Consider the following 13,224-nt stretch of genomic DNA (forward strand, 5'->3'; position numbering starts at 1 on the left):
TGCAGCCTCATCCCAGGCTGTACCACTATCCTGGGCTGGAGAATGATCCCAGACTGCCAGATGTGAGGCCCTGGGGACATTTTATGGGAAAGTAAGTTGCAAAGATCTTTGAGCAGGTTTTGCCTTCCTGAGGAGCAAAGAATTGTTGTCATGTCCCATGCAAGACACTTTACTGTCCCTAACCAGCTTTTCACTTCTGTTTATCTCAGCCATGAAGAATGCCACATTCCAAATCACTCCTGATGTGATCAAAGAGAGCGAGACTATCCAGTTAGGACAGGACTTGAAGCTCTCATGCCATGTAGATGCTGTTCCCCAGGAGAAGGTTGTCTATTCCTGGTACAAGAACGGGAAACCAGCCAGGTTCTCAGACCGGTTGCTCATCACCCGGAATGACCCCGAGCTCCCACCTGTGACCTGCAGCTTGGAGATTATTGACCTGCGATTCAGTGACTATGGTACTTACATGTGTGTGGCTACCTTCCAGGGAGCACCCATTCCTGACCTCAGTGTGGAGGTGAACATCTCCTCAGAGACAGGTGAGCCTCTCTGTGGCAGATGGGGACCTCAGAGGAGTGTTTGACATCACTCCCCCCACCTGCATGCCTCTGGCTTTTTTGAAGGACCTCACATGAGTGTCTTGAATCCCAGTGGGGAAAAGTCTCACATCCTCAGGCAAGCACTTAGCTGAGATTGGAGATGGACAATACTTACAGCTTCACTGTCAGATGTCTTATGCAGCAAGCAGATCTTTCTTTATGTTTTCTCCCTGTGAAAAGTCCAAAGGACACTCAAAGCTACAGAGACAGGTTTAGAGTGTGACTGTTCAAAGAAACCTCCACATTGTGAAGGAAGGAAGAAGAGGTGATATTTCACCAAATTTCAAGTGTCCCTTTGTTTAGAAGGGAGTAAAAGAGAAAGAAAGCTGTTGTTTCCTCTCTTTGGCATTGCTTATGAGGAATATACCTTTTTTCAGAGCTATGTCCAGGATATTGGTGTCATCTGCCATAGATGAAGATTTTTAATGTTTTAATGTTTATGGGATTGCAAATGCAGTCTGTCTTGGGCACTTTTTGCAGGAGTCAAAGTGTTATAAATGCCTCCCCCCTTAAAATCAGGGTCAAAGCTTCACCCCATGGCTTGTTGAGGACAGGACCAATAGGTAAATGGTTGTCAGTCACTTTGGGGACTGACAGGGTTGTCTTTCTGTTTCTGGAGAAGTGATGGATCCAGCTGTGTTCTCCGTTACATCCATGTCATTGTGCTGCCTTTCCAGGGCCGAGAGAGTACAGCACAAAGCAGCACTGCATTAATAATCTGATGAGGACTCCGCAGGGGAGACAGCTGCCCACAAATTTTGACCTGAACCTTTACAGAAAGTTTCTTCTCAGTCCCTGGTTGTGCTGGACTCATAGGCCAGTCTGATCACAGTCTTGATTCTGGACGCTTCTGATTACAGCTCCCCAACAAAAAGTGCTGCAACTGCTTTTGATGCTTTGGGAAGCCCTTATCTCCCATCAGAAATACTGGGGCCAGCCTGTTCCCAATGTGATTGCATCCAATGCTCATTAGCAGCCTGAAGAATGAGTCCTGCCCATGCCTTGGACCTACTAAAAAGTGAGGGATGGTGCTTTTATTCTGTGGGCAGCTGTGGACCCACTCCATGCCTGCTGACACCAACCTTGTCATACCAACAGGGAACAAAATCGGGGGAACTCCCCAGTCCTGCTGCAAAACTCTCTCTCCTGACCTTGAGTGGCTGATACCTCCGGGAGCAATTCTTTTTGCCCAAGATCACTAGATGGCAGAGTGCAGTTGTGTTTAAGACTGCAAGGGTAGGAGGCTGGAAAGGGTTGGGAGACCTTGGATGACCCTACTGAGAGGCTGGGCAGTGTCAGTCAGTGCAGATGTTGGTCTAAGCACCAGCCAGTTGCTGCCTTAAAGGTGGAGTCTGAAGTGGCAGGTTGCCCCATGCCTGTTTGGAGGAGAATGAGTCCCATATGCTTGTGTGGATGCTGCCAATGAGGAAGAGTGGGAGGGCAGCTTGGGGTATTTTAAAGCCTCTCTTTGTCAGCCTGGGCCAGCAGGACATCCATGTGTCCCAGTGAATGAAAACAGCCATCCCTGCTGGAGCAGCCCTCCATGCAGCAGCCAAGGCTGTCCAACATGCAGAATTCCCACAAACAGCAATGAGCCACCTCTGACAAGTGATTCCCATATAAAACCCCAGGTTTTTGTGAGACCACAGGTTTAGAGCAGGAGGGCAGCAGCAGTGGCTTCGTGTTTCCCCACTGAGCAAAGCCTGAGCTCGTCAAGGTGGCTGCCTCCACTGAGCAGTTCCAAGGAGATAGCTCTAATTAAAAAAAAAAAAAAAAAAATCTTCAAATGTAATTTACAACTTTTCCTGTGGAGAAAATTACAGCTCACCAGGTGAGTAGCTGCCGACAGCGTTGGCACTGAAAGTGCTGTCGTACCTTCGCACTGTGCAGGACAGGGTGTGATGAGATTCCCCCGCCCACGGGAGACCTGCAAATTGAAAATGTGGCCTCCCTGTTGCATAGGGAGGTCACTGCAGAGGAAGATTAGGCTGGATCCATCCTAAATTTGTTCATAGAGTGCTCCAGGCTGTAACATGTACAATTATTACAGCACATTTTCCTTTGCTGGAGCTGAATTGAGCTAATGTTGGTCAGACCAGCTTGTTACAGCTTCTGTAGTCCTGCATTTTGATTTAAATGGAAACGAAGTACATGGCCCTGGCAGTTATAGGAGTGCCAATCCAAGTGTTGCCATTGTCAGCAGGAAGGGCTGAAAAGGTAGCTTTCAGAGAATGATTGTGGCCATATTTACCTCAGCTGAACTGTTAACTCTAAAGCCTAACACAGATAAATTGTCAATATTTCGTGGGGTTTAGCACAAACATCCTTTTCCTGGGTTCTTGGTGGTGTTAGGGATGCGAACAGCAAACCTCTTCCCGCTGACAACTCTGCACCCTTTAGCTGTAGTCATTGGGTTTCTTTTGAGCTTTGTTTATCAACAAAGTTTTGTTTGTCAGTTGATAACTGGGTATTTCTTTGAGTCTTACTGTGCCTCCAACTCTAGCCCCGGCTCAGCAGCAGTTCTGCTGGGTGAGCTCTTCCCAGCCTGGAAGGGATGCCAGGATTGATCTTTGCTGGGACTCGTCACTCACTCAGATGAGCCAGAGGTTCATTGGTGTGGAGATTCACAGTGCATTCACCAATGTAAAATAAGCAAAGACACCTAACAGAGCTGATTCCTTGCTGTAGTTTAGGAACAGGGATTGTGGACCCCCTAGAGATGCAATCTACAAGCACTAATTCTTTAAATCTTGATTTTGGTCTGACCTGGATAAGGGTGCTAGACCCCTTGGGAGACACAACTTTTATTTCCTTGGGAAATTCACTGACCAGAAATTGAGAAATGGATCAAAGAGGCTTTTACCTTTGGATTCCTCAATGCCTGCTGGATAGCATTTTGCAGACAGAGGAATGGGAACAGGGAGTCTGCCCCAATACACGTGGCACTTGCCATTGATATTGGGATACAATGTTGGAGAAGCTGGGATCTTACTTGGTACCCTGCAGCTCCAGCTCCTGTAGGATAATTTGCACAGGACAGTGTGCTCGTAGAGAGTTCAAGGCTGTTGGCATGACTCAAACACAGGCGTCTCAAGAATGTTCCTTACTTGCTGAAAACTCAGTGTAAAATTATTCCCTTCTCGTTATCCTTTTAGTGCCACCAACGATCAGTGTCCCTAAGGGTCAGTCCACCATCACTGTCCGGGAAGGCTCCAGGGCAGAGCTGCAGTGCGAGGTTCGTGGGAAGCCCAAGCCACCCATCATCTGGTCCCGGGTAGATAAGGAAACCCCGATGCCTTCAGGGACAATGACGATGGAGACATACGATGGGAAGCTGCATCTGGAGAGTGTGAGCCGAGAAATGAGTGGGACCTATAAGTGTCAGACAGCCAGGTACAATGGCTTTAACATCAGACCCCGGGAAGCCCTGGTGCAGCTCAACGTGCAGTGTGAGTATAACCATTCAGTACTGGAGCACCTGGCTGAATGCCTGTGTACACAAAAGCCTGTAGGCTAAGCAGGGTTGACCTTTCTTCCTGGGCTGAGCAGACACATCTCTTTTGTCTGGGGACTGTTGAACAGTTTATATTTAATTGGTCTGGCTACACAAGGATAAGGGCAGGGTACCATATGGCCAGCATGTTGCAAATGGAAGGGGGAGAGGTGTTGTACATGTTTGTATACAATGCTTTCTATTTCCGTATCAGAGGATGGCTGCAGAACAGCAGCTTCACCAGGTGTGTGTTTATATGCATGACATGTGTGTAAAATACCTTCAGGGTATGTTATGAAGTTTGTAAAGTCAAACACTCAAAAGGTGCAAATGAATGTTAATTAGACTCCACAAATGACCTTAATAAATGAACGTTAATTTTCACCCCACAACCTTTTTTTCAACTTAGTTACCCCAGCTATCATTTATCGATGTGCCTGGATCATTTTGCCTAAAAAGCAGTGCTAGGCAGACCTAACAGAGACTGCATATCCCAAATGGTTTTCATGTAACAAGGCTGTAACAGAAAACTGATTCTTAGTATGTGGTATATGGAGTGATTTTACCTGTGGGCAGTGCTCCCAGCCCCACTTGGAGGAAATAACTGTGCACAAAGGTGAACAAAGAAGGAGGGATGCTGCCAGTGTCTGCATTGGATGACATCTCTGTCCTTTCCCTGCAGTGGTTTCTCCCTCCAGAGAAGTGAGTGCCTGCTCCGCTCCCATGCTGTTGAGGTGTTTTTTGACATGTGGGAGTGTGTGTGCTCTCTCTCCTTATGAGGCTTTGAATCAGATGGGGAAAGCAGCTGGGTAAAATGCCTTGGTCTGGAAGGAGTGGTGACTGTAGGAGTGGCTCTTCCTGCAGATTGCATCCCATGAGAATGGTGTGATTGTTGAACTCTTGCAGAGTACTCTGAGCAGCACAGATCTGACAGGTGTGGGATGGGCAGGGAGCAGGTTAATTTGCACATGGGCATGCTGCCTCTGGGCTGTGACTGATGAGCCTCCACATACAACACAGCAGCACTCATTAGACATGCTGCCACACTTCTTTCAGGCTTTCTCCCCAGGAATAAGAGAAGTGAAACCTCAGCAGACAACCTGGCTGAAATCAACCAGACAAACTGCTCCCAGATGTGAGCTGCTGGGAGCACAGCAGTAATGGAGGTGTGTGAAATCCTGCAGGCACTTTGAGTGTTCAAAGATCCCCTTTTAAAATTGTCTCTGTCTGTTCAGGAGCATGGCAAGAATTAGATTACAGGATGAGACAGGGAAATGTGTGCAGATTTCCATGCAGGTAAATATGTGTGGAGAAGCTTCCCTTTAGCAGGGTGAAAATGCGTATCTTGGTTTGAGCTGTTCTGGAAGGCATCCTGGGCCAAATGTATGGGATTTGACCAGACATGATAGGGAGGGTGACTCTTGGTCACCTCAAGAACTGATGAGAGGTGCAGCAAAATTTCACTTGGGAGCAAAGAACCATCAGACCTGCTGGTGTCCCCAGTTTGGTGTTACTTTTTGAAAGCTGTGTGGTTCTCGCTTGACCCTCATTGCCCCTGCAGAGGGAGCAGCAGTGCCAAGCTTGGGATGAATTCAGGCTTACTAGGTGGTCTAGAGGGGGATCACAGCTGTGAATCTTGAGCTGCAGGAGGAGGACATGATTCTCCGTACAAGAAAGGTGGTAGGTACAAGCCAGAAGCAGTTCTGGGGCAGAGCCTTTGATGTGACCCTCTAGAAGGCAAAGATGTGATGAACCATGTAAAGAGTAACCCAACATACTCTTTCTATAGCTCTTCCCATGACCAAGCAATGCTTTATTGTGATCCTGCCCAAGTAATGGTGTCAGGGTCCATGCAACAGCCCACCCGAACAGCCCTCTTCCCTTTTCCATTATTTCCATTTACCCTTAGTTGAAGCTGGGTGCATCCTGAGTGTTAGTACACCTGAACTGTCTCCTCCTACCTGGAAATTGTGGAAGGACCTTATGGTGGTACTGCCTGTTCTGTGCCTAAGCAGGCAGCCTTGGTTTCAGGACTGTCAATTGCTCCTTCCATTAGTATGAATAAGAAATTGCAAACCAAGAAAGTAGGACAAGAATTGCTCTCAACCCTTTTACAGAATTCTCCTTTCCTTCCCAGCCCCCAAAAAGCAGACCCAGAAACAACACAGTCCCTGTTTATCCCTCTCCTCCTCGTTCATGCTGCTGGAAGGATGTGAATGCCGCGGCGGGGGCTTCTGTGGTTAATTGAAACACAGCTTTCCAGTGTGGGTAGCTCATTAGTCTGGTGGCTTTGCTCTGGAATTCTCATCTTGTTGGAAATGGGGATCGTGTGGCTCCTGCAGCCTCTGTGATGAGCACTTCTCTCACCTCCCCCAGCCCACGCATCCCATTGGAGAGCTGCTTCGGTGGGGTGTGCATCCACATGGGCAAGTGCATGTGTGTGAGCGTGTGTGTGCATGCAGGAGTGCCTGTTTAGTGTCAGTGTGAGCTCCTTTTGAACCGGCTCACTCGAGGGAAGAGCGAATCCTGGATGATAATGTGGTTGTTTCTCTGATTTGCTCCAAAGCTAAAGCTGCAAAATCAATACAGCAGATCTGATTAGATGTCAGAACCTGTTTCTGTGTTTCCCTTTTCTCTTGGTTTTCTCCCCTCACCCTCATGCATATAGTGCTGTATTGTAACAAACTAGCTTAGAAATAGGCTTTGCCAACTGCACTTCAATAGTGGAAAGAAAGTAAGAAGACAAAAAGAACAAGTCAGCTGTCAAAAAAGGTGTTTCGACTTTTTATTATTTTTTGGATTTTGAAAGCAGAAGAACTTGCTCTCCTTTTATCTTATGAGCTGTAATTGTCTATCAGCTCTGACAGGATGCATGGTGCGTTCCCTGAACTTCTTGGTCTGAACTGTAGAGTTTTGAAAGATTAATAAGTTCATGAAAGTCCTTGCAGCCTTATAGCTTTGTGATTAGGATGAAGAAGTGTTGTATACTGGTTATAGCGAGAGGTTGGGCTTGTCAGAACTCCGGGGAATCTACCACTTGAAGTGGCAACATCTTGTCATCTTTTCCTGTGTCTTCAAAACAGGAATAAAACTGACCCATCTTATCAAAGATTTGTGGGACATAATAAACACAGCACTTTGTAGTGTTGAAATAAAAATATTAATGGAATGGCAGAGTGCTGTTAATAAAAACCAGTGCTATGACTGATGCTGTTGTCAAGGGTTTTTTTCAGAACTAGGTACTCATTCAAAAAAATCCCGGCAGAAAAATCAATCCTCTGCAGAGGTGAGTTTAAAATCAGGGCTGGGTCACTCCATATAGGGGAGATAGTGTAAGGCTGTAAAACACACACTGGGCTTGAAAATGTGCAGCAGTCAGGGGTTTGCAATACAATAGTGTCATTTGAGCCGATATATATGAAAGGAGGAAAGACAGACAGTATGCATGTGTGGATCAGTGAAAAGGATGCTACCTAGGTATGAATTTAGAAAGTACATAGCAACAAATTGAAAAAAATGTATTAAACATGTATCCTAAAAGACTGGCCAACACAGTATTTCCATGAATTACAAAGGTTAGTAGTGACTGTAAACTCTAGTTGTTGCTAGAACTGGCCTTTGAGATGACTGTTATATCACAGTGAATATGACATTTGCTCTGTTAGAGCCTCATAAAACAGTGAGGTGAAAATTGCAATCCTAGTATGCTATCCTGCTTGAATGAAATTGTGTCAGCTCTGATGCTTTGTCAGTCCTGAACAGCATGTTGTAAACTGCTGGACAGCTTAGTCCAAGTCCAACTCAGCCCTGCACTCCTCATCCCACCTGATCCTTGATACATCTGTTCCAGTATTTTCCTGTAGATGGGTTTATCCTCCTTTACATCACTCACTGCTTGCTGTCTCAGGCCCTTGCGTGATCACTTGAATGTGTTCTCCCTCTTTGGATAACCACCAAAGCCTGATAGAAGAGCACCTGTTTCCTCCGTTGACAGTTGTTAATTAGTTCACCAAATTCTGAAAATGAGATAAGCGGACTTTTGCTGTGCTGGTGCTGTTTTTGTCTTTAGCAGAAGTTTTGGTGTCTCTGAATGCCCAACAAAAAGAGAAGAAGGAAGAGGGAATATTTATATAGGGTTGACTTTGCTTTGGGTAGGTGAGTCTAAAAGTTGGCTCTGTTGCTTGTCTTGGGGTCATGTAACAGGTGAGATACTGGCAGGAGGAATGACTAGAAAAGGAATTAACCTGAATACCTCCTTCCCTGGAATAACATGGCCTGTGAATTTTGCCCCTGCTGGATCTAAAGTAAGAGCCCACAATCATATGGGATTGCTCTCCAAAGGGTTATCTTTATAGCCCGTAGGTAAAGTTTTGCCTCGTTAAGAAGAAGGTGGGTTACTATGCTTTGTCTTCAAAGCATAGTGAATATTAGTGTAATCAGGAAAGAAGACTGACATTCCCTTTGGAGGGATGGTTATCATGGCTAACAGGATTTCAGGAGCCATTTATAGTCTTAGACATAGGCACTGCCAAGGGCTGGTGACTAGGAAGTCTGGCTCTGCCCTGACCTGGAAGACTGCCAGAACACGTCCTGCTGGGGCATCTGTTGCCATTGTCACTTTAACTAATGTTCAGGTGAGCACAAATATGTTTTCCTATTCAAGCTCACACACTGGTAAATGTTATTCCTGGTCACATACTGTTGACTCATTCCTCTTTAAAATCCTGCTGAACCCATTGGCAGTGCTGTACATCAGGCAGGCAATAGTCAGCATCAATTTCCCCTGTTATCTATGTAGCAAACAGAAGAGCAGGGAGGAGGGGAAGGGGTGATACTGTAAATAAGTAAGAAGCATTGCTGGATCCATGCAACTGGAAATGGAAATGCATTAAACTGTTTCGATCAACTGTTGAAGCCATAGCTCAATGTCAGTGCCCTTTGCTGATGCCCTGCCCCCTTCTCCAAAAGCTTGGATATTAACTGCTCCGTTAAAAGTGCTCTTGAGACATGTTTTTGGCATGAAGATATTTTTGCAGACTGGCTAAGACTGAGATTTTGGCTCCTGAGAGCTCTCTGCAGCAATCCCTGCCTATAAAGGGAGTCTAAGAGAAATGAGAATGTCAGGGGTCAGAGCTGACCCCTATATGCGACTGAGCTGGCTTATCTGTCTTGCTGCGTGGCCATGTGAGCTGGAGTACAGAGCCAGCTGCTAAGAATTTTAGAGCTAGCTGGTTTAATTTCTGAGTGTATTTATTAATAGTGACTGGTATTTTTTTCATTATTTTCTTCAGTTATGTCCATCCTGAAACCCTTTTCCAAGCTGAGTTCAGGAGCTAACTTGGGGGCAGATGATGATTTGTCTACCCTTGCAATAGCTGTCACTTTCCTGCCCTTCCATTTATGCTTCAGTATTGCTGTTCTACCCAATACAGGTCTTGTTTGCAAGAGAGGGAAACCTTGGGCTCTCCTGCCAACTAGGGCTCTGTCATGTTCTGGTTCATTTTAGAACATGGGAGGCTAAAGAATGAACCAGTAAAGTGTGTCTGTATTCAAAGTCATGGGAGAACTGTGCCTTCTGGAAGTTCAGTGTTTGCAAACCTGGAGACCTTCATTAGTAAAAAGAATAAATTTATTGCCCTGGGCATGACCTTGAACCACCGGTCTTAACAAAGCATGGCCTGGCAGTTAGGTTCCACTTTGATGGAAATCTGCCTATTTATCCTCAGATTTGTTGCACAGAGGTTTGTGTGACTAAGTTAAAAGTATACATGTTATTTCTGTGTTTCTATCAATACAAAGCACCCCCCTTCTCCCACTGTTAAGAGCAGGGAGGTTTGTTCCTGATTGTCAAACACGGGTTTTGCTTGCAGTATTGTGTTTGGGATTAAGCTGCCTACAGCTTCTGTTTGTGCACATAGCCCTGTCCTGGGTGATACGGCGTTCGGGTTGCTCACTCAGCTTCCCATGCCTGGACTGCTAACAGCTAATTAGAGTTGTCAGTCTCAGGACGGGCTGGAGGAAGGGAGGAATCAGTTTTACTCCGTTGTGGCTGTAAACACAAATGACCACAGTTTAGAGCACAGTAACAACTGCAGAGACTTACAGCTGGCCTCAGATTAACAATTACCAGGTCATGGGGCCTGACAGATGGGGGCTGTGACAGCACTTGGATTGGGTCTTAAGATGGGATTGTACCAAATGTTACTCATTGGTCCTACCCTTCTGCCAGCCTCGTGGCATTAAGGGGTAGATAGTTCGACAGGCTAAGGATGTCTAGCTAAAGCTAGGTGGTTCTTCTTTGGAACCACCTTTATGTTCATAGAGCAAAGCCCCAGGACTCCCAGTGCTGCTTTTTTTTGGTAATGTTTGTTGTATGCAGCTTTAAAGAAATAAAAATGCCTTTGACAGGGTAAAGGAGTTGTATGAATTTTGGCTGGTCTGAATTTTTGCCCTCAGTTTGTAGCAGTTGGGTCTTTGCGGAATCCGGGTCTCTTCTCCGCTTCCTGCCTTGTGGACAGGTTCCCACTCACTGAGGTTTCTTGGGAAGTCTCCCTTGTGCCCTGAGAGCTTTTCTGATTTACCTCTTTGATTGAAATTGGTCTGACAGAGCATGTCTGCACGCTGTGGTGGCCAGGAGATTTAAGAGACTTGAGACATAAAGCAAAAGGCCCAGATGGCAGGGGGAATTCGGAGGCTAGGGAGCAGATTTTGTGAAGCTGGCATGTTCAGTCTGCGACCACACCCATCAGATGCAAAGTACCATGAGGCCTCTTTGCTGTGCCCTGGGTAAAACAGGATAAAGAAGGGAGGAAAATATCCAGATATGTGCATCAGGAAGGTGGGAGCCTGCCTTGAAGAGAGGACCTAGGTCTGCTCTGTGAGATTGCAGCCTGCCTTGCACTGCCATTCAGCCTCTGTGCAGCTCATTGTTCATCTCTAAAAGCTTGTGTGAGAGCTCCTTGCCTAGAGAGATGAATTTGTTTGTTCAGAAGAGGACTGGTTTAAATCAGTTAATCCATTTCTCGGATATGTTGGGAGAAACAAATACACATTCCATAATCCCATTATTCTGTTTTTTGGCCATACTGTCCAGGAAGAGCAACTTAATTTTATCAAGACACATCCAAGCTATACAGTTTGTCAGAAAAGGGGAGACAAGGGCCGTATAGAAATGGTGGATGGCAGACAATCTTGGTCATGTCTCTGTGGATGTTTGCTCACCTTCTGTGGCCCCTTCAGGGCTGAACACCACATCTCATACTGTTCTAATTCAGACATCCCTTTTAAAGTTTTCCTGCTGTGGCACCTATTTGCTCTGTAGGACCTAGTTATATATCAACTTGTTGGGATAAAAAACAACTCCAGAATCCTCTCAACTGCTTTGCACTGGGCCTCCTGAAGGGCTGTGCAAGTTCGGGTCTCACCCAAGCGTGCCCTTGTTTAAAGCCACAGGAGGATACTGCTGCCAAAGGATTGTCAGACACTTTGCCAGTGCTTCTCGTCTTGGCGTTCAGGAGAAACTAATTTGGTTTTGAGTCCTGTTGTTGTTGTCTGGCTTTAGCCCATAGGTAAAACCACCTATATAAAAGACCTTCAAAGTGCAATACAGCTGGTGGTACCCAGATTGCATCAAGGCAGCCTTGGCTTAAGGGAAAGGTTGTCCTAGCTCTGCTTCAGTTTGCACATGGATGTAACACAGGTTCCTCTCTATCATACACTCTCTATCATTTGCTGCGTGCTTACCTCCAGTAAGCAGGTCAGAGGTGGTGAGTCTGGCACAGCAGCTGTTGCCAAGCTTTCTCTCTTGGTCTGTGCAGCACCAGAACAGGTCCAGGGTACATGAGAACTTGCCCAAGGCAGAGAACGCATTGTAGATCCTGGAGTGTGAAATGGTGGGATATTCTCTGTCAAGGGTGATGAATAGGACTGGGATATGAATTTATGGGGAATCCATTAGGTATGGGCAGGAGAATCAGAAAAAAAAAAAAGTAAAACTCATGGGATGAGGTAAGAACAATTTAGTGATTTAAACAGCATTACAATAATAATAGTAATGAAAAGGGGAAAGAGAGAGAGAAACTGAGAGAAAGAGGAGAAAAACTCCAGAAAAACAAGTGATGCACAGTACAACTGCTCACAACCTACTGAACAATAGCCAGCCCATCCCCAATCAGTGATTGGTGCCTCCCAGCCATCTTCCCTCAGTTTATATACTGGACATGACATTCTATGATACTTTATGACCCCGAGCCCTGAAACACCACTAATTACATTCACTCTCATAGGGAAACTGTTTAAATGTGAATTAAATTTCAGAGGTGGTCAGGCTTCTCTACATCCCAGTGGGTCTTCTGTTGCCAGTTCTGTGCTGAGACACTGTACTAGGGGGCTGAGGGTTCAGGTTTTAGCAAGGTCTTAAGGGCCTTTTGGAGGTTTCTGTGGGGAGACAGCTACTCAGTGACTAGTTTGTGTTTTTCCACTTGGGCCAGTTTTAGAGCAAGACACTGTTTTTTCTCTGAAGCCAGGAAACAGTTTTCTCAGGCAGTAGAGATCATTTTCCAACATGTACCCCTCTCACCCTATTTCGCTTCGTAAGTTCCTGATTTCCATTCTTCATTGCCTCTCTACTGCACGTGTGTACACAGTCTTTTCCTTATCTCAGCTGTTGGCTTCTGATTCAAATTTATTGGCCTTCAGGACTGGAGTTAAAACAGTTGGTTTTCTTTTATGAACCCAGTGACAAACCTGCAAAACTGTTATTGGTCCCAGGAATTGAAGATGTGCTGAAATTTCCCAGTTATGTGTGGACTGATGCATTTTGTTTGCTTTTGGAGTCCTTGTTTCTAGGGTCATGTGTGGTCACAGGAAACCATGGACATTTTTTGCTACTGTTGAGGACAGCTGTTTTCTGTCGGGACAAGCTGGTTTCTGAGACAGTTCACTTAGTACAGCTGAGGTCCCCAGAATTATGGGTGGCCCAGACAAGAAAGATGTTGAGAGATGAATGTTGGTGCAGTGCTGTGCTCTACTTGACATAGCTTTTTCAGCCCCAGTATCCATGGAACTGGAGCCTCCATCATTCTCTGAACCCTAATCCTACTTCTTGACCAAAATGGCAGCTTGGGATTGAGG

General features: G+C 45.8%; 1 protein-coding gene across 1 annotated transcript in view; it reads left to right on the plus strand.

Annotated features, from left to right (window-relative positions):
• MDGA1 (MAM domain containing glycosylphosphatidylinositol anchor 1) overlaps nucleotides 1–13,224 on the plus strand; it is a 148,505-nt gene that overhangs the window by 61,280 nt on the left and 74,001 nt on the right. The window contains exons 7-8 of the mRNA XM_050315589.1: nucleotides 210–539; nucleotides 3,755–4,048. Of these exons, the coding sequence (XP_050171546.1) occupies nucleotides 210–539; nucleotides 3,755–4,048 (624 nt within the window). The remainder of the gene's footprint in view (nucleotides 1–209; nucleotides 540–3,754; nucleotides 4,049–13,224) is intronic.

The sequence above is a fragment of the Myiozetetes cayanensis genome, unplaced genomic scaffold (genome assembly GCF_022539395.1).
Source record: "Myiozetetes cayanensis isolate MyiCay16 unplaced genomic scaffold, myiCay2020 scf2-11, whole genome shotgun sequence".
NCBI classification, from domain to species: Eukaryota; Metazoa; Chordata; class Aves; order Passeriformes; family Tyrannidae; genus Myiozetetes; species Myiozetetes cayanensis.